The sequence below is a fragment of the Diuraphis noxia genome, unplaced genomic scaffold (genome assembly GCF_037042655.1).
Source record: "Diuraphis noxia isolate RWA-SAM2 unplaced genomic scaffold, SU_Dnox_SAM2 contig0004, whole genome shotgun sequence".
Lineage (NCBI taxonomy): Eukaryota > Metazoa > Arthropoda > Insecta > Hemiptera > Aphididae > Diuraphis > Diuraphis noxia.
Genome location: NW_028301714.1, coordinates 28,482,060 through 28,504,452, shown reverse-complemented (window position 1 = coordinate 28,504,452; position 22,393 = coordinate 28,482,060). Strand labels below are relative to the sequence as shown.

At 28.8% G+C, this 22,393-nt stretch overlaps 4 protein-coding genes across 7 annotated transcripts in view; 2 read left to right on the top strand and 2 right to left on the bottom strand.

Annotated features, from left to right (window-relative positions):
• spg (dedicator of cytokinesis spg) overlaps window positions 1-13,620 on the bottom strand; it is a 32,024-nt gene extending 18,404 nt beyond the window's left edge. For both annotated transcript variants that reach the window (XM_089227933.1, XM_089227934.1), the window contains exons 1-6: window positions 13,310-13,620; window positions 13,161-13,244; window positions 13,045-13,085; window positions 12,910-12,965; window positions 12,751-12,847; window positions 12,198-12,346 (exon numbers count right to left, since the gene is read on the bottom strand). In XM_089227933.1, the coding sequence (XP_089084059.1) occupies window positions 12,198-12,346; window positions 12,751-12,847; window positions 12,910-12,965; window positions 13,045-13,085; window positions 13,161-13,244; window positions 13,310-13,346 (464 nt within the window). In that variant the 5' untranslated portion in view covers window positions 13,347-13,620. The remainder of the gene's footprint in view (window positions 1-12,197; window positions 12,347-12,750; window positions 12,848-12,909; window positions 12,966-13,044; window positions 13,086-13,160; window positions 13,245-13,309) is intronic.
• On the top strand, window positions 1,726-6,167 carry Inx3 (innexin 3). 2 transcript variants are annotated; one of them, XM_015523545.2, is made up of 5 exons: window positions 1,726-1,932; window positions 3,474-3,674; window positions 4,135-4,544; window positions 4,605-5,021; window positions 5,233-6,167. In XM_015523545.2, the coding sequence occupies exons 2-5, from the start codon at window positions 3,512-3,514 to the stop codon at window positions 5,419-5,421; spliced, it is 1,179 nt and encodes a 392-aa protein (XP_015379031.1). In that variant the 5' UTR covers window positions 1,726-1,932; window positions 3,474-3,511; the 3' UTR covers window positions 5,422-6,167. The 2 variants fall into 2 exon arrangements, with proteins under 2 accessions (XP_015379031.1, XP_015379032.1); XM_015523546.2 differs by lacking the exon at window positions 1,726-1,932 and adding an exon at window positions 3,244-3,403.
• Window positions 13,621-14,634: 1,014 nt separating the features above from the next.
• Pex19 (peroxisomal biogenesis factor 19) lies at window positions 14,635-20,843 on the bottom strand. Of its 2 annotated transcripts, XM_089226864.1 has the most exons (3): window positions 20,711-20,843; window positions 15,898-16,447; window positions 14,635-15,813 (listed from the first exon to the last, which is right to left on the bottom strand). In XM_089226864.1, the coding sequence occupies exons 2-3, from the start codon at window positions 16,428-16,430 to the stop codon at window positions 15,597-15,599; spliced, it is 750 nt and encodes a 249-aa protein (XP_089082990.1). In that variant the 5' UTR covers window positions 16,431-16,447; window positions 20,711-20,843; the 3' UTR covers window positions 14,635-15,596. The 2 variants fall into 2 exon arrangements, with proteins under 2 accessions (XP_089082990.1, XP_015379026.2); XM_015523540.2 differs by lacking the exon at window positions 20,711-20,843 and having other exon boundaries at window positions 15,898-16,608.
• LOC107173121 (E3 ubiquitin-protein ligase RNF181-like) lies at window positions 16,774-18,703 on the top strand. Its single transcript, XM_089226865.1, has 4 exons — window positions 16,774-17,017; window positions 17,091-17,297; window positions 17,945-18,054; window positions 18,117-18,703. The coding sequence occupies exons 2-4, from the start codon at window positions 17,093-17,095 to the stop codon at window positions 18,249-18,251; spliced, it is 450 nt and encodes a 149-aa protein (XP_089082991.1). The 5' UTR covers window positions 16,774-17,017; window positions 17,091-17,092; the 3' UTR covers window positions 18,252-18,703.
• Window positions 20,844-22,393: the final 1,550 nt, after the last annotated feature.

Genomic DNA, 22,393 nt, shown 5'->3' with positions numbered 1-22,393 from the left:
CTACAATTTAAAACATACTGATAAACCTATCGATCGTTTTAGTATCATCAAATTTTAACTATACTATCTATAAAATTAGTAAACTAAAAATAATATACAATACTATATAATATTTAAGTTGGTATTTCTAAATTATTAAAAAATAAAATTATTCAAGGGACTATAAACGACGAGATGATTGATTTATTGGATAATAATATTAATTTGATGGTTGCAGTAATGCAGTTTTTTCTAAATGGTGATTCATAGGCGCAAAGTGGGGACTTGGCCCGTAACAAAATTTAGGACTTAAAATTTTCAAACCTACAACTGGACTGAAACAATTTGATTTGTATTGATCGTACGTATAATATATTACATTATGGAAAATGTGTTTGGTTTTTTAGAATACAATTTAATCAAAGATGTGTGTGGATGCCTTCACATGGTTTGCTTCGTCAACCCCTCAATGTAAAACTCAGTTTGCGCCTATGAAATAATTGTTACTGATTTACAGACAAAAAATTTAAGGTTATGTACTCGTGTTATCTATGTATAATTTATATAATACAAAATATTCCTAAGTACCTCAGAATTATAAAGTATATTTTTCAATGTTAATCATGATTTTGTGTATAATTATATTATAATTTAAAGTATATGGTTTTTATAGAAATGTTAGGTTTTGAAGCATTGTTGCCTATCAGAAACCAGTTTTTCAGATATTAAAAAAATTCCTGCAACTAAAAGAAGATGGAAAATTGTATAATTGTCTTGAAGCAGTAGGTTTCGAGGAGAAACAGCAAATAACGATCTATTTTTTTATAGTATGATAAGCGTATAGTAAGATCGGTTTCTACTGTAAATGTTAATCATTTTTAGGTAAACCTAAAGTATAGAATTTCGGGGACGTATAAATCGCATCTTACTCTTAATCGTGTCATGAAACAAATATAGTACTTTATTCTCGGTTCCCACCGCGAGAACAATACAATTTATTATACAGTGCACGGAAATCCGTTGTTTACTTTATATAATATTATCATATTATATACACCTTAACGAATTCTCACCGCGTCTAAACTTTCTATTTTCACAACGGGAGTACATAATATGCCGACTGTCGAGTGGCGTCTTCCAATGTTACCGCTGTGCATGTTTTAAGACGATTATTTGTAACATTTTACTCTTTTTAGCAACAAAATCAACAAGTAACAACGACTTAAATTTGTAGATTACTGATTTGCCCACTAGGCATCTCGAGGAAATGCAAAATACAATAATCTTATGGCAACGGCCTGTTGCTTATTATCATAAATCATAAATAGGTATACATAAATTTGATAAATATTATAGGTATAGTTAAAAATGGAAAAAACGTGAGTTATTCGACTAAAACTGTCGGGGGGGGGGGGGGTGGCGCCACACTGGCCCGAACTGGTGGCGTGTTTCCGTAAGATGTAGACTAACGCGGTCGACAAGAGAGCGTTTCCACATTTTCACAAATCTTAGAGCCTATTTCGACCGTAAATCCATCGTAATAACTATAATCACAAAATATATTATTACGACTCGATCGGAAATTCCCTCCACGCACGCGCCTCACCGTGGTCTGCCCGATGAACACCGGCTCGGCGTGTAACGCGGTGGTGAACACGTAATATCGTCAAGCGTGCGGCGGATACCGGTTCCGAGCGCTCTGCGTTCCAGCGGCGACGACCAACCCGTGCGCCGCGGTGCGCGTTCGTCCACAGCGACAGCACCGGTTCGATACAGTCGACGAACGACGAACGACTAGTAACGGTGACTGCATCGACTGGGTGCGGACCATCGCCGACCGATACGTGAAACACGCGAAGTAACGACACCGACGACGATAAAATAATAATAATATCACGATTCAAGATCGGCGGCAACACACGATATTTCGCCGAGGCATTGCTGACGAGTCCGGTTAGTTTCACACGATTTTAATATGATTTTTTTCCCCCGTAATATATTGCGCTTTAAAAACAAAATTAATTAATCGTCGTTTACATATTGTACGATACATTTAACAACGACTGCGATAGTGTTAGATACGGTTTGCCGCACGAGGTTCTCGCCGTGTTGTAGCGGCTCCGAGGTTTTGTTTTGCTTGTTCGACATTATTATAATTAATATTATTCATGCATTTCATTTCATGCAATAATATTTTGCGAGACGAATGTTTCGACCTACGCCGTCGCTAACACCTGACGTCTACTGAATGACGTCTGGCGCGTCGCCGCTTTCCATTGTTTGCCATCATACGGTGTGTAAACGTGCTGTTTGTTTTTACATGGGTATTATTGTATAGTTGCCTACCGAATGATAATTTCGTTTTGTGTGTACATATTATTATAATATGTATGTAACACGCGTGTATTACATTGATAGGTAAACAGGTGTGATACTATAATGTGCGCACGCATCATCATCGTGTTTGGTTCTCGTGCTTCTATTTTAATTGGGGAATAAAGTAGGTGGTATCATAGATTATTCCGGGGGATCTTTTGAGGGAAAAATTATTTTAATTCATAATATTATAACTATTAACCCAAAGATACACAGTATATCTTTATTCCTCGTGATAACGTGCATTTTATAAAAACACGACTGATGACGATGGCGGTATATCTCGAACATCTGCCTCACTGCAACGAAATGGTCGGGGGACTGCACTACTGCAGGAGTGAAATGAATCATTATTACAATTTATTTACAACTAATAAAACGTTGTGCAACAAAATATTGTTTGAGTCACACGTCATTGTTGTTGGTGTGATGGTGTGCGCGCAGTGTTATAGTCAATATATGAACGAGGAAAATTCGAAGAATGGTCGGTGCATAGCATAGTATTGTAGTAATGGGTACATGACTACATGAGTCACTAGGCGGCGTACCTTCACAGCGTACGATTTATTTCACCCGAAGACATACCATATATATATATATATATTATATATATATATAGATATTAACAACAATAATATATTATACAGTATACACGTCGGAATTATTATTACGGGTATGCGTGTGCGTATGTGATATTATTATGTGTGCGTGCGATCAGGTCGAAAAACCAGTTTTGAGCATAATAATAGACAACGGCAACCGTCTGAGAACTCTGGTGCATTCGAGGATCAGTGGCGGGGGGGGAGGGAGGACCGTAGCAAGTTAGTGGCACAGCACAGCACGGGAGGCTGTTGACATCAGACAACAGATACCTGTTACTGCGGGTCTGCGTGTCTATAATATATCTATACAAGCGCACGGCATACCTCCGCCGATGTCCGGTGGCATGCCAGAGGACGGTGTGGATTTTCGTTGTTATTTTTCTACACACCCCCCGCCCACTGCTTAGCCGGCTGCGGTTTTTCAATTTTCGCGCGATTTGTACGACGTATGGACGTCCAACAATACTCAGGAAATCGTTGTTGAATAAAAACTAATCGTCGTGTGCCCCGATTTAGATTCGATCATTGTGTTGTAACGCATAAAAGACGACAATATGGCCATATTCCCGATGCTGTCGGCTGTGGCCGGCTTCATTAAGGTGCGTTACGTGGTGGACAAGGCCAACATCGACAACGCCGTGTTCAGAGCGCACTACCGGCTCACCACAGCGATACTCTTTGGATGTTGTATACTGGTCACGGCTAACAATCTAATTGGTGAGTGTGAAATTTTACAATAGTTTTTCCAACACGAACTCTAAAATTGAAACTTATTCGGAGAACAACAACTCGCAACGGGTGAACGCTGCTTTATTATTGTTTGTAATAAAGCAAGCAATTTCTTTCAATTGACCCTGGACCTATATAAATAATAAGCAAGTGAATGGGTTGTTAGAAGAGTAGATTGTTAATCATAAAAAAAATTAACATGACAAAGTGACGCATTTGTTGGACCAGGATATAAATTCCTTTTGTCACCTCCAAAAAAAAATTAAATTATATAGATTTTTAAATTGTTAAATAGATTTGTATGCTTCCTGCGAATTTTTTTTTTTCAGAATCTTCGATCTGTTGTTTCTAATTCTTAACTGTTATTGTTACTTTTATTGTCGAGGCCAAAAACAAATTTTAAAATTTATCTCACTGATGAGTCACATTGGATTTTTTTGATTTTTAGGTGATCCTATAGCTTGTATAACTGACGGTGGTATCCCAGAGCATGTCATCAACACGTTTTGTTGGATCACTCATACGTTTACATTACCGGATAAACATTTTGGTGTTGGTAAACATGTTGCTCACCCTGGTGTATCAGATTATGTTGATGGCACCGATCAAGTACGATACCATGCCTATTACCAATGGGTACCATTCATGCTATTTTTCCAAGGCATCCTTTTCTATGTACCACATTGGTTATGGAAAAATTGGGAAGAAGGTAAAGTTCGCATGATCACAGATGGCGTACGTGGTGCTTCTATTGGACAAAACGAAGACAGACAAAGTCGTCAAAAACAATTGGTTCAATACCTAATTGATACTTTACATATGCACAATGTTTATGCTTCTGGATATTTCTTATGCGAAGTAAATATTTGATTAAAGCTTTGATTTTATATTTCTTTTAATGTTTGTTGTAATTCTTAGGTATTCAATTTTTTGAATGTGATTGGAAACATGTTCCTTATTGACAGTTTCTTGGGAGGTGAATTTTTCACATATGGTTTTAAAGTTTTAGAACTCAGTCAAAAGGATCAAGAAAACAGAATTGATCCCATGGTATCTGTTTTCCCTAGAGTAACTAAATGCACATTCCACAAGTTTGGTCCATCTGGATCGTTGCAGACACATGATGCACTTTGTGTTTTGGCATTGAATATCTTGAATGAAAAAATCTACATATTTTTGTGGTTTTGGTTCATTATATTAGCAATCATATCTGGAATGGCGTTGGCATACAGTATTGCTGTTGTAACATTGCCTTCAATTAGAGAAACAATTTTACTACGCCGTTTTAAATTTGGTACACCTCAATCCGTTTCAGCGCTTATCAGGAAAACACAGGTAGGCCTTCAAAAAGAATTTTAAATTGTTTTTTTGTTTGACTAAAAATCAGTGACTATATAAATAACTTCATTTTTATATTTTTATTTCGCTAGTTCAACGACACTAGTTTCAAAATAAAATGATAAAAAAAGACCTCAATTTTAATTTTTAAAACCATTATACTTAATTATACATTTACCAAATGTCTTTAAAATAAGTCTTATTTCAGGTTGGAGATTTCTTATTATTACATTTTTTGGGCCAAAATATGAATATGGCACAGTTTACCGAAGTATTAGATGATCTCAGTGCACGATTACATCTGGGAAACAATTTACCAACTGCTCCTTCGACCATGGAATTAGCACCAATATATCCTATGGATAAATTGAAACTTCACAAAGAAACTGAGGCTTAGACTTGATGAACAATAAGAATCGATCATTGTCTGTATTTTTTTACCTAATAAGAAAAACATTTGGAGTTGAAAATTTTTAATCTCAAACTGTGTTCAATACTTAAAATACATTCCATTTACATAACATTAAGAACATTAAGTAATTTAAATGTTATTAAAATTTTAGACTAGTAATCAATAATTATTTCTAAGACCAAATTTTTTCAACTGTATATCTTATTTTCATACATTTTTAGACATCTTCCATGTTAAACAATTGGTAACCTAACTATTCCTACATATAAATAAATGTGTCGTGTTCTTTTATATTTAAATGATTGACTAGCAGTCATGATAAATCTTGGCGCTAATTAGTATAAACAATTATTTTAGTTGTATTTAATAAGTTATTTTGATTTTAAATAGAAGTTCTAACTTCTATTAAAATTATAATTAATTGTGATAAGATATTGTGAACTGTAAATTTTAAAATTAATTTAGTTGATTTGTTTTAACAAAATATTGTATAAAAAGTCTCCTAATATTGGTATTGATGATTTGGTTTTAATTATTAAATTTAAATGACTAATTATGTATTAAATAATAATTTTACATAAAACATGAATGAACCTGACAATTATACATTTTATACAAACTATGAATTTTTTAATGATTTTACGCATTAATCAATTATTTATATGTTATACTACACTTATTAAGAATTATATATGTATTATTATTTTAATATAATCTTATTATATCACTTATATTTTATTCCTTTTGTGTTAAAATAACACCATTATATATTTGTAAAAATTATAAGAACTCTAGGATACCACAACTAGATTTGATCAACAGACTCGAGCTATTGTCAATTTGGAATTTTTCCCTAATCAAATAATTTACTATATTATAATTAAGACCATGTAAAGGATTGGTCATAGGTGATCATACAGTGGGCTCTTGCGTGAGTCAAGAACAAACACATTAAAGATCATATGAATAAAGTTACAAATTAATACTTAAGAAAAAAAAATTGATTGATTTCCATGGCTTATTTTAATTAAAAGTTTATATGAAGAAATATTTTCAATATAAAAAGAAAATTTGAAAACCATTCAAGGATGGAAGTTTCAATTATCTCCCAAACTGTACGCTATTGCATAATATACTCTATGACCAAGGTTTCCAAACCCCAAATTGACATTGATGAAAGTGCTAAGTACTTGACCGCTAGTTTTTGTAGTTTGAGAAGAAAAACAAACTGAATTCAGAATTGTCTGTATTATTAGGTAGTAATACTTTACGTCATCTAAAATTTAGCAACTAGATTCTGCCACAAAATATAACAAGGTTACATTATGTGCAAGACAGTGTTAAGGCCCCGCAACCAAAGAGGTAATTTGCCCCGGGAACCTCTAGCTTGAAAAACCCGATTGTAAGTCTTAACCTAACCTATTGGAGACTCCTCAACTTATATTAGTGTCCTTAGGTGCCACTAAACTTAATATGGCCCTGATTATGTAATGACAAACAATAAAATATTTTGTATTGTAGTTATACATTTTAAACCATAAGAAAATGATATAATTTTATAAAGTTAAAATATTTACTGATTATTAATATATAATTCATAGTAAATCCTGTATTTAGAAAGTACTTACACTTTGTGTTGAACAAATTGTGACTATTGCTTATTTTTATCAATTAGATATTAGAAGTATAGGATAAATGAATACAATTTTTTTCGTCATTAGACTGGATTGTTTTAAATATTTTTTAATACATTTCCTGTTTTTGTTGAATGAATGTAATTATAATCTGTTTTGGTTCTGCATACAAATTGGAGATTTTCTTAAAATCCATTTGACAATGGAAAACATTGTGACAGAAGAGTACTACAAGCTTTTCACTTTTCTTCAAAAACATACTGCTGAAGTTCTGAATTATGTATTGAATAAAATAATTGGTGAATAAATTATATAGTAAAAAGGACAGTGAAAGTTATTTAATTAGATAAAGTTCCATGAAATAAACTTAAGAAAATATGTGTTAGCTAAATCTACCTAACTAGAAAACAGTTAAGCCTTACTTAAAAATGAGCACACCTTAGCCATTTTTTTATGTATATATTTTGAAATATATTATATAGCTTTAGAAAAATATAAAATAAACCTACAATGGACAAATTAAATGAACTATTTATTAAATTTTAATAATAATAATGAAGTATTTTGTTTTATCTGGTCAGACCTTCTTTTCTAAACCTTAGCAGCAGTCAAACCATTGCTATATGTGAGCATTTGATAGTACTATGTTAATGTATTTTATAAATATTTTTTTAAAGCACTTATATGATAATTATTTACAATTTTTATAAAATTATATAAATTATCAATAGGAATTTACTTTGATCAATAACTAAGTTAGGTTGAAATTAATTATAATCATAAATAATCAAATTAATATATTAAAAAATTCATTCTTTAACTAGTTAAGTTATTGGTAAAAGTAACATTTGACTTATTTACTATATTCTGTCCAGCGATAGAATACACCAATTTTGTGCATCCCCCCCCCGCACCACACTGCTATTGAAACCGGTTCCCCTAAGGCAGGATATTGCGCAGGGGATCAAGTTTTGGTTGGTGCGTGGCGCGTTCTCAAGCTGGATAGAGTATAGATACTGCCCAGCTTTGAATTAGCTCATATAGCTAATAGTTTCTACTCCCAAGGAATATATTTAAAAAAATACTAATGAATATTCGTATTTACATAATGAAATATATGGCATGATTAGTAGTAAGCATTTAAAAATAATTACAACAAATGAAATGATTTTTTGAAAAGCGAATCTAACCGTGTTCAACCAATGGATTTTGTGAATTTGAAGATGTTCATTTTTTACAATGAACATCCAACAATGAACAAATTTATTTTTTTCTATGAGCTTTGAGAAATTGTGAAAATATGCTATTCACATCATGTTTCATTTTTTAGTTATACTTTTCAAATAAGGTAACTTTAATATGCTGTACACAAATTACTAAGAAAGTGGAAAACTATGAATACTTATAACAAGTTAATATTAATTAATTGTAAGTACAATTGGTTATAAGTTATAAGTTACAATCATTGGTTATAAACACTAAATTAGCGAATTAGGGATTCATAATTAATGATACAACACTTATAATTTATAACTATTAAAACATTTTTAGTATTGAACAAAGATGATGGAGCACAAGTTATTGATCTTCAAACGAAGAAAAATATATTATTTGTACATGTTTAACCACAGATAATATTTTCTTAATATTTAGTTATTAATATAATTTAAATATAAATCCAACTGACATTTTTTTTTATCCTATATTAAACAGCAGAACATTTTATATTTTACTCACATATTGTATAAAAATGGAAACAAATATTTTTGTTTTAGATATATACTACTATATTATAGTATGCATAATATGCATATGTATATTAATGCTATTTTACTATTTGATATATTTTTTTTTTATAAATTAACCAATTTTTAATAAAACATGTGCCAGGTATATCAGACTTTTTACATTTTCATACAAATTTCTTGTTCAACTTTTCACAGATATTAAAAATTCTAACTAATCTTTAATATTTATACTTGCTATTTAAATGTTATATATTTTGAATTGTTTGTCATCTCTGGAATTCTGAATTTATATTATAATTATAATTATAAGATGCCCTAGATAATACTTTTACCTTCAAATTATAATAAGAGGTCACTTCACTAATTATAGAAATTATTATGATTACAATCATTATTGTAAAAGTACAATTTGCTATGCTATGTGTGGGTTAGAGAAAAAATTGTACTGACATTCTCTTAAGAGTAGGGATCAGCAACCCGATAGCCACACATAGTCCTCATAGTAATATCAGCGCAATATTGTTTTCTCTCTTAGATCCAAATTATAGAAAATAATATTTTTGAGGGCTTGATGTAACAGTTTATATTTTATTATTATTTGAAATTCAAAATAAAAATAAAAATAACTGTAAACATAAATTAAAGCAATATTTTGACAAATCGATAAGTCATACCCTCACAAACATTTTCTATGACCTAAAAAAAATTTTAAATCTACAATTTATGAAAATTTTGGATTATATTAATGATGGTGAACTTCAATCAATACCTCATTATTGGAATATTACGGTGTTAAGAATTACACAACTATTAAGTGATAAAAATAACTGCAGTGATGTTGTTTATGAATATTATATAAAAATACCCCTGTATGCCGAGTAGCATAAAAATTAATAAATTTGATAAGCTTCTAAACTACTTATAAGTAACCATTAATTCACAATAGATTCTTTAAATATTTAGCGATTTATGTAACACCACATAAGCATTTCATAATGCAATGAAAAAAATATAACTTAATACAAGCAAATTAATAGCTTTAATATTTGTCTTTGCATTCTATTAACAATATTCAGAGGCGGATTTCTCATCAGGCACTGTAGACAGCTGCCTATGGCAGAACATTTTTTATTGTGTAATTAAAAACATCAAATGTATACAAAAAAATTGGAAAATCAATTATTTTATATTTATGAAAAATAATTAATAATATGCGTATTTTTTATATTTTATATTTTTGTACATTGTGTTATGGTATACGGTCAGTGTTGGGTAAATTACTTTTAAAAAGTTTTAAAGTTACTTTATTCGTTACTCAAATAAAATTGTAATGAAATTACTTTACTTTTCAAATTGAAAAGTAACTCATTACTTTCTTGTTACAAAAAAAATAAATTTTTTTTTTATATTTCTTAACAATATTATCATTGTGCCTGGCAATAATGTTACTAGGTAATGTATTTCTAGTATACATTACCTATAGTAAATAGATATAATTTGAAAAAGAAATCAATATAATACAATATTATAATTTTATATTTATTTATGTTTTAAATTAACTTTACACAATAGTGTTTCTTCAAAGTTTTTGTCACTCATATGCGACCTGTTTTTAGAAAAAATGTTCCCTGAAACACTAAATAATCGCTCTACAGAAGCACTGGATGGTAAAGCTATGTTGTATTTAATAAAAATATTCTTAACTAATGTCATTGAATTCAAAATAGTGAGATCAGCTGTATAAGGAGCTTTAATAAATATATATATATAGTATATTAATATACTAGATTGGTAAACATAATAATACCCGCATTATAGACATATTATTTTTTTCAATTCGCAAAAGGTAGGTACTTAATAATTCAAAACTGTAACGCGTTATTCAATAGAAATTAATTATCAAAAGTAATTTCCATTACATTTTCGTTACTTGGAAATAATTCTAATGAAATGATGTAACAAGTTACAAGCAAAGTAACGCGTTACTTTCGTTACGTTACTACCCAACACACACTGTATACGGTATACCTATCCATTGTGGTTCATTATAATTTATAGTTGTCATTAATCGTTATAAATATGGTTAACATCTGTATATTAAACAGTTTTTGATAATACTATATTTAATGACACGTTGGTATAGTCCACCCAGAGCCCTTGTTGCCTAAAAGTTAAGTTAGATGTTAAGTTAAACATCTGTTATGTATGTCTTTTAATTTGTATTATAGAAACTAAGATTTTATCATAAAAATTATTGTAAATTGTAGTGTTTTATTAAATGTTCCTAATAATGGTGATAATTTTGCTTTATTATTGATGGCTTATAATTAGAGGTCGGATTTATATTCTCTTAAAATCCTTAAAATATGATGTTTTATGTCCTTAAATATGCAAAATATTCTTTTAATATTAAAAAAAAATTATTCATTTTAAATTTATTTTAACTAACAAAATAACCTACGTACTATTGCATCGATAAGGAATACCTGGAGATTAATTTTTATTAAAACCAAAAAATTAATTATTTATAAATAGAATTATTTAATGAACATTATACCTATCAAAGTGCTGATATACGTGAAATATATTCATTATATGCCGATGTTACAAAAATATTCTCAAATATTCTCTAACTCATAAAATATGCTTTTTTATGCAAAATAAATTTTTTTCTAGGGGGTGGATTGGTCGAACGGACTTAGGCGTCGGTTGCGACGCACACAGTCGCCGGTTTGAATCTCGATCACGGGCAGCATCACTCTTTGGGCATTTTGCAGTGTCTGGAGAGAGGCCGCCGGCTCCCAACTGGGCATGGCAGAAACCCACGGGTGCCCATTCAAAATTTTGCCAAAAACCCACATGTTAAAACCTACAGTACCTTCCCCTACAGTTCTCCAGGCTAATGACCTCAGTTGTCGAGGCCCTAACCCTAAAAAAAAAAAAAATGTTTTCCTATGAATTCTGTGTTTAATGAATCGTAAAGATTTCTCACTCCCATTTAACTGCATAGACTAAAAACAAATATGTAAAATCATAAAAAACCGACCTCTTCTTATAATTAATGAAAATTATCATTGTATATTTTTATTAAAATTCAGTGGACATCCATTGACATTTTTTCAAAGTAGCATAAATAAATATAGGCAAAAATATAGTCTAAAAATTCAAATGGATGTGCACTACTATTGTTTACATATTATTTAATATTTAGTATAGGTATTTTGGATGAGGTATAGTAACTTGTTCTCCTATTTAAGGGGCGGCACATTTATGGTGCCTATAGCTGTGAAAAGGATAAATCCGCCTTTGACAATATCAATAATCCTGCTTTAAATAGCAATAGAATAAAACAATCAACATGCAATATTTCCGTATTTACCTGTTTCCCCAATCAATTTTTGCAGTTATTTTTAACTTCAATTCTCTTGTCTGATCTTGAGTTAATGTTCCAGTTAATAATTGTTTTCTCCATTCCAGTAACTCTCGCATTACTTTTCGTAACGTAATAAACTTGTATGTTTCCCGTTCCTACAAATAGTATATTAATGCATTTAATTAATTCATATTAAATAAATTCATAAATATTATGAAAGAAGATAAATAAAGATTCCATATTATATAAAATTGTTATAATTAGCTAATATAGTAATAATATACTTAAATAATTAACTATAAATATTTATTTAAAATTGTTGAATTGCAGTGGAAAGAACTAGAGCTCAACATAATCACTAATCAGGTTAACTATTGTTAAAATATCATTATATTAATCAGAGTTTGTCAGGATCTATTCTTACTATTTCTACTTATATGTATACCTTTATAATGTACCTACCTAAATGTAAAAGTATATTCATTATATTATTATAAAACTATTCTTTGTGCATTATTCTTTTATAATTCATAAACATGAAAATATATTTTTTACATACCACATATAATGACTTCCAAATACAATTCCAATCACGCAAAACCAATGATACTTCTCGGACAACCATATCTTCCAATGGTATAGCTGTTTCAAAAGTTCTGAAATTTTAAATTGAAATAAACTTTGAAAAATAGAAAATACATAAATTTGTTAAATTTACCCTTCATTTTCAATACGACACGGCTTCAAATGGATGTATGTAGATGGAAATATACCCTAACATAAAAAGAGATATGATATCAATATCAAAAGAGTGCTAACCAATGCTAAAAAAATAATGGTAGAAATGTCTCACCTTAACAGATCGATTTTTAGTGATAAATCCTCTGTACCAACCTGTATGACACACAAAACAGCTTTAAAATACATTCAAATGCATAATTAATAATTAAAAATTATATTCATACTAACCACAACATTGTTCAAGGATTTGGACAGTGTCCCCGATTTCAAGATGTAGCCCATATGGATTATCTCCATGCCAGTTGTATATTACTAAACCGAGATATAAGTTAATACTTATACATTTTAAATAATCTGAAATCCAAAATATAACTCACCAACTCCATATTTGTTTGTTTTTGTTGGAGTCCACATGACTATTATTGTGGGAGTGTAATAGGACAGGATTGAAGTCTTCTTCCACTCATATTTTGACTTTTTACCCAAATCGGCAATTCAAATGATTTTCAGAGAATTGAAAAACTCATACCATGACTAGGAATTTTATTTATTTTCTGTAAAATCAATTGTTTTTATTTTGTTTACATTTCAGTTTTAATTGCTATCATACGCGGGGGTGGAGCTGCAGAGATAAGATATCATAATAGTTCGAATGCAACCATTTTCACAGTTAGGATAATCAACAATAGAATAAAAATTATAGTACTTAAATATTTTACGCGTGAACTAAGATATATATATATATCTTAGTTATATTATGATATTATGTATTGAATTATTATCTTTATCTGTGATAATATTTTTAGATTTACACAGTTAACCATGATAGTATGATACAGATAAAGTAAAATACTTAATACTTTAGCAATAATTCAAAATGAATTTCCTATTTACCATTATATTACGGTAAACTAACTTTACCTGTTCGATATTGAAAATTGTAATATGAAATCTCAAAATCATTAATCAATTAAGAACTATTTACTATATTAGGTCAGAAATCACGATGTTTCACTAAAAAACATCTAGTGTAGGCTCATGTTATATAATACATTATTATTATTATTATTATTATTATATTTATAGTTCACGGACTCATTGTTTATTATTATATAAAAATTAAAAGAGTTGACTTTATTATTATTCTGAATGAATAGAAAATATTGATATTTTAATATGCTACTTAGCAGAAAATAAAATTAATTCATGATTCATAACATTTCCTTACTTTACAGTTATTATACCAGGGGCGTCATTTCAGGTTTTTTTTCGGGTGTGCGAAGTTTCAAGCAGGCCATTTTGAAATTTCACCAGACCATATAAAAATAGATATATATACGTATATGATTATTATCCTGCATTCAATTATTTCCATACATTATATTTGATTTAAATCATATAAATAATTGTGCATTCGTGGCTCATGCATTATTTTAGGCTTCATCAAGGCGCAGGTCAATTGTAAAATTCTAAAAGTAAGGAGTGCAACCGCACACCCTGCCACCCCCCAAATGACGCCCTTGTATTATACATGTGTACACCAAAAGGGAAACAATTTTGAAAATTAGCCCAGAATGTGTATATTTTTTTTCTCTCTTTCTTGAAATTTCTGATTTCAATCTGCCATTCAGATGAAATATTTATTGTAACTGTATATGAATAATAAATTAATTATGAATAGGTAATAGCAGGATAATACAACTAATTATTATTTTGATTTTATTACACATTATAAATACAATAATCATAATGTCTACACAATAATGTAAGCACCAAGCTCCACATTACATTTTTAAAATATCTATGTATACAATGTTTTTAAATCTAAATATTAATATTCAATTGAATAAAGTATACAATTTAACAAAGTAAAAAAAAACCCTGTCTGAAGATTAATTTTTAACAAATATAATGTCAATGATAATTATATAATAAAATTAAAAGTATCTTTTTATCATAACAAATATGACATAGAATCCACTAATTGAGACATTTCGATTTATCCTACTCAAATAATAATTATTTAATTTAATCAATTATCCCAATCCAATAAAAAAGTTTTAAAGAAATATTGTTATTAAATGTAGCAGATTAATTCCTTAAAATTGATTGGCCATAATATTTATCTTAGAGAGTAACATAAATGAAAATATATGACATAAATTCCTAAGTATTAAATTACATTTATAAATTTGCAATTATTATTTTGTACATACTTTCATTATTAATATAAGTAAAAATACAAACATTTCAAATAAATGTAAACAGTATGTTAAATAATTGTATTTTAATTACAAAAAAGCCAGATTTAATTTTGATAAATTACAATATAATACAATACATTATGTATGTATATAAGTAATAACATATAAAAATTGTGTATTTCATATTAGATTAAAAAACTAACCATGAAATGATTGATCTACTATTTGAATCAATAATATTTAGTAAGTTAAAAATTTAACTAATAAACAAATCTGAAAAAATAAAATATTTAGAAAATGTCAATATGAGGAATTTTATCTTTGGAAGTTTAAAATTCACATTAGTGAAATCTGCTACCCTTTTACCTATACCCTATATTTATTCAGTCTTCATTTATCAAACTCACAATAAATAAACAAACAAGACTCAATAAAAATAATACTTCAAGATAAATATATGCTACATAAGAGTGCATTGGCCAACATTGTCCGGTATTGGATTGCCATCGGCTACATCTCTCATTAATTCCTCTGGTGGTTGGCCACATTCTTGCATTTTTTTCAATAACTCCATGAGTTCTTTGAATTTCCTAGTCTTAGTGACATCATCATCAGTATCCTGTTGATTTTCTAAATGATCTCGGACTTCTTTCATACAACTAAACATTTGTGTATACCTAAAATGTTAAGGAAAACTTATATAAGATATAATAACTTATTAATAATTATTTATCTAACTATTAACTATATTAAAAATTTACTGTTCAAATTCTTCTTTATCAGATGTTGGTTCATGATCCTCAAGCCATTTTGGATATTTATCACACAGATCTTTAATAGATGGATAAAGTACTTCTTTGCTCAGCAGTGGCTGCATAAATTGCATTAACATTGGCAGCATATCTTCATCTAAATTGATGTCATCTTGAATACCCATATTTGCGAACATTGAAGTCATATCACTTCCCTCTGGCAGATTTTGTTTTGCTTCTGATAAGTTTTTTAATGATTCTTGAATAACTGTTTGTAAATTACATCCTTCATCTCCTAACATTAGTTCTTGTAGGCCAGCGGCTAATTCTGCTTGATCATTATTCATAAACGATTTCATTGTTTCTTCAAGACTCTCTTTTACAAAATTATCACTTGCACTAAAATTAGTAACTTCAGATGTATCCGATGCATCAGCTGATGCATTTGATTCTTTAGGTTCTTCAAAATCTTTTAGAGCATCATCTAACAATTCAGATAATGCGTTTTGTGTGTTCTCATCTTTTGGTTGATTTTCAGACATATTTTAAAGAATTGACACTAAAAAATAAATAGATATAAATTTGTTAATACCTAGAATTTTTATTATAATTATTATCATCAATTATTTTCAATCTAAAAATTCCACACTTTGAATAAATCGGTTTTTAAAATATTATCTAAAGTATATGAACATAATATGACATGATGAAATAGTGAGTACTGACCTTAATGGCTAAAAAACTAAAATACATAATAGTGATATACAGAATTCCACATTTCAGATGGATGACTAGAATAAACTGATAACTAAACAGATGTTTTTAAATTGATAAGAAATAAGAATATTCATCATTTCATAAAGTATAAATTATTATTATTATTGGAAATAAACTGAACAAAGCCAAAAGAGGTTAATCGTGATTCGTAATTCATTATTCATAATATTCAATATTCATATCATTGACTATTGAGTCCATCTCAAACACGACTTAATGTTTATTTAATTGAATTAAAAATTCTTTACTGCGTAACTTCTTATACCATACCTCCTTATTTTGTTATTGTTTTATTCGTATTGTCAATTTTATAAAATATATTAAAAATTTTAAACTTTTTTAACAATTCAAGGTATGTAATGTAGTTTAATTGGTAGGTATCTTTTTGTAAATATCATTTGGTATACTTATATTATAAAATTTAGTTATGGCGAGCTATTTTGATGAACTCCATGTCGAAGAAGATGAAATGCCTACTGTTCGTATAGAACGCTTAACAAGAGAAACATTTAGAATGTTGTTCGACCACGATCCAGCACGATATGGTGACATTATCAATTTTCAAAACACACCTCCTGCATCAAAATTAGAAATAGAAAAACTAAAAGCACCTTCATTCGAAGAGTTAATAGGTAAACATTTTATCTCAAAATTAGGTACTTTTCGGTTATGACAACAACCAATCATAGTGCATACTTCATATTATATACCTGATAAAATCCACACTCACTATGCTTGCTTAGATAATTTAAATCAAAAAGATCCCTTGATTTGCTTTAATATAAAACCATCTTGGGTATTGTCATAGGGAAACAGTTCTTAAACTGTGCACTCCAAGCACTTTCAAGGGAACCATGGTCTATTGCTAAAATAAATAATTTAAAATGTTATTGATATCCTGTGTTTCATGGTATTCATAGCAAGACACCTTGGCTATATTTGATCTAAAAAAGAGTTTAGGAACTGCTGTCATAGGGTAATCTAATCTAGAACTACCCAAAGTGGTTTTACTTCCTGTCGAGTTAAGGGATGTTTTCGATTTAAATGTCTGAACAAGTAAATAATCACGCTGAGTGCTAGGTTTATAATATGTGCTTTTAAAAACTTTACTTTTACTCCTAGAGTAAACCAGTGTGGTTTCACATACCAAATCGAGAGATATTATCGATTTAAATTATGCAAACAATTTTTCCCTCCAAGTTTATACGTACTATGGTTGGAAGTCACAATGACTAAAAAGTATAATATTTATTGAATATACATTTATATTATCTATTAGATGAACAATGTCGAATCTGTTTATGTCAATATCAACCGAATGATGAAGCATTAAACATGCCATGCAATCATATATTTCATGAAAACTGTTTAAAAACTTGGCTGGAAAAAGTAATGAAACAATTTATTTTGATAATTAATTATAAATTTTTATAATTTTTATTTGTTTTCAGAGTAATTTTTGTCCGCTTTGTAAGTTTGAATTGAAGACAGACAATGAAATGTATGAACTGTATAAGCAAGAGTTGAAAAATCGACAATCAAGAGAAGACAACATCGCTCAACTTCATGATTCTATGTTCTCATAAAAATTAAAAAATATAAACAATAACCATTCATAGTGTGTACTACATAGGTACTTGCTTACTTATTACAGTTAATACAGATGTCTTACATTTAGTTATGGGATTAAAATTGGGATTTTGTGATTAATATAGGGACATAAAAATCTAATTTGTTTATCATTACCTATTATAAACTTTATATTACAATATTCCAGTTTATCATAAGTCATAATTATTAATAACTTTTTTTAGAAAAGAAAATCTCATTTCAAATTAAATTTAGTTTTAAGTATTTTATTTTATTTTTTAATTAAGAACTGTATTTCATTATATAAATTTGTTTCCATATTATTTTAATTTTTTTTTAATCTACTTATTACCTATACCTATATTATCTATATGTATATAAAAAACAACTTGCATTCACCATTGTTCTGAATAATTGTGCTAAAAATCATAATTGAAATTGAAATGTCTTTTGTTTACTGTTCAATTATTTCCATTTTTAAAATGAAAATTTAGTCTAGGTACATATGTGTTAAACTGTTAATTATTTTATCAATAGAGAACGGATTCATATGCATTTTGCATATTATTTTAGTTACTCTAAAAGATTGCTAAATGAGATAGAAATCCGTTTCATATACTGGTGATTAAAATGCACTACTCTATTTTGAATATTTGGGCATTTTTATTAATAAATGCATATTATAATATTTTAATATTTTTAGGTCATATTATTGCAAATATAACAATTTAAATTCTTTTTTACTTCTTTAGAAGTAAAAACAAACGTTTTTTTATATTGTCAGTCCTATTTTTTCTTGTCAATAAAAATTGCTAATATTTTATTACCTTTATTGACTATCGGGAAAAAAACTATATACATTATAATTTATAAGTACATATTTTAATTTTTAATTAATTTTTTTTTACTTTAGTATATTTCTGTACTCATGTTTTAAATAAATTATAATAAATATAAATGTGCAAATTTTAAAGCATATTTATGTTATAAATGCATATTTTATGATTTTGTTTTTAAATACATTAACATTATTAAGTGCATTAATGCATACTTGCATATTTTTAAGAGCATATTTAATGGTTTTTTAGGGCATATAAATCTGTTCCCTAGTTATAAATATAATATAATGTCATTTTAATAGTGTATCAAATTAAAAAATCTGTGACACTTAACACACCTGTGGCATAATTAGGGGGGTTTGGAGTATCGCTTCCCCCATACATTTTTTTTGAACTGGCAAACCATATTTAAATACTTATTTAACTATACTCCGGCCCACGAGAGATCAGTACTGTCACGCGCATGCAGAATAACCGGCTGCGACAGAATTTCTCTCATGTTCCATAATCGTGGCACTCTACGTGGGGGATGTACAGAATCACGCGAGTTTTGGTCGTATAGCATATTGTAGCGGTAATGATCTCTCGTGGATAGAAATATTTAAATACTATTACTTATAACTTTATAAGTATTCGGTATACTAACCTTACTATACTTACTTACAGGTATAATACATAAAATCCTTACTCCCTTATACTAGCTGTATATAACGGGATTCTACCTTAGTCCGGTAAAAAAAAGTTGGATGCGTAAAAGTCCGGTTTATTTATTATACATATTTATTTATAAGTATCTATACATTTTTTAACTTCAATCAATATTAGCTACAATAAAAGTAAAAGTATGACAATATAATAATTTTTTATCGATAGAATTATAATTAACCCTTTCCGTCATATATTTATATTTAAAGAAAATAGAATAACGCAGATTAATACTAAAAATTCAGCCAATGAAGATAATAATAGGCGAAGCAACCGGGCAAATAAGAAATATATACTTGTCCTCTGGAGAGTACACTATGACTGAACAGTGAACACAGTTCCATATTATATTTGTCTATAAAGTTTATGGAAATCAAGTGTCCTTTATAGAGGACAGGGTGACGGAAAGGATGAAAAAAAAAAATGACGAAAAAAAACTCCCTTGTTTTAGTAAGTTTAATGTGCACTGTATACTACTAAAGAAGTTGAAATATGATTTGTCAAACTTAAAAATAAATGTTTTATCATACCCTAAATCTTTTTTTAGTACCGGATCCCAACCTCTTCTATTATATATATGTATATCATATAAACAAGCCATAGAGTAATTTATTACTAGTAATTCATTACTCTATGAAACAAGCACAGATCCAAAGGTCTGTTTTCGGTGGGCTGATAAAATACATTGCCTCAGTGGCGCCGAACCCATGTATTAGGTGTGGCAGTCGCCACACCTTTTTAAGGGGGTGGGTGGTCCGAGGACTGGGAACTTTAAAGTTAAAACTTTAGTTCTGTGATAGAAAACCAGTCTTGGAACAGTAGAAGAGTAGTCATTGTATAGTTATCAAGATAGAGCAAAGAGTTAATCAATTCATCAATTTATATTGCATTATGTATATGTTTAACTTTACCGGTTTCAAGTTCTTCTCCTGAAAGAGCCTTTTCTAAATTGAAGCTAATCAAAAGTAGATTGAGAAGTACTATGGGAGAAGATCGATTAGAATCACTTATGCTTATATCATGTGAAAAAGATATTACATTGATAATGAAGAGGTAATAAAAACCCTTACAACGTATAGTACTGTTCTTAAAAATCTATTATAAAAGACAATTATTTAACGGTTTTTTTTTTTTTTAATTTTATAATGTATATATTAATTATATTTTATTATTACACTTTTGTTAAATTATATAATTAATTGTTATTTGTACCAATATAATCTTTTTTTGCAAATATAAAATGTATGAATGTTGATTATAAAATAAAAATTGATTGCTGTAAAAGGGGGGGGGGGTAGCTCTGAGCAATGATTGCCTCGTCGATTGGATAACATTTTATCCAAGATGGCCTCCTCCCCGTAGATCTATTCTGGATCCGCGCCTGCATATAAAACTATTGAAGTATAATATTGTGTACTTAAACATATAATTATTAAATTATAACTTATAAATGAATATATTATATAAATAAACTGGACATTTATTCTAGGGACTTTTTTTTACCGGACTTTTATTGCAGTGTAACGTGGTCGGGGGAACGACCAGTTAAATATAAGATATCCAGTGAGAGTCGTAGGACTCTATAGATATAATTACCGTAGTATTTAGGTATCATGTAACATATTATAATTGTTACAGCAGTTTAACTACCAAGTCCCGAGCAATTTTTGGAAATTAATTCAAGTACTGTCAACCAGGCCAACTTGGGGCAGTTTTGAAATTCTATTATAAATAACTTTAAGTTTAATTATTCTAGAGGTATTTTAAATATAACATTTTTTTTTTAGTTAAGGTTTGATTTATTAATTTCTGTTGCATTTAAACCATACAAATTATTCCATCTATATGTGTTTTTTTTATTTTTCTGCTTGCCCCATGTTGTATCGAATATTGACAACATGGGGCAATCATGTTTTTCTTATGAAAAATCTATTTTATAATTTACTTGAACCAACTTGGGGCACTATTTTAAATTTAAAAAAAATACTAGATAATTTTCTGAATTTAAAAAATATATTTTGTACCTGGTGAGTGTATATTAACATATACAAAAAAATAAAAACATTCTTGTTCTTATAATTTTCACCAATTTTTCTTCGACATTCACCCATCCGTACAAAGTTAAAAATATAACCGTAGGTACTATTCAGACTAAATTGTATTAAGGTTAGTCTTGTTTAAATGGAATTAACTTGTTTAAATTTATCCTAATTATAAATTTGACCATGGATGAATAATAGTGGCCCAAGATGGACTAAATAAGTAAAACGCAATTTACAGATACATATGCAGGATTATAATAATTTATTATGTAGATTAGAAAATTTAACACACATCTGAACATATTTTTTATTATCAATTTTTATGTAAAACGTTTCATTCAATGAGTATAAGTGTAAGTTTTCGGACCTTTTCAAAACGATAGATATTAGTAAAAAAAAGAATTAATAAAAATTAATACTTACGTTGAAAATTTGATGCTGCGACACTTGCAAAATGGTTTTAAATATTTCTAAGATAACAACAGAATACTTGTCTCACATTAATTAATTGAGAAGAGACCGTTATGGAGGTAAAACTAAAGGATAATATTT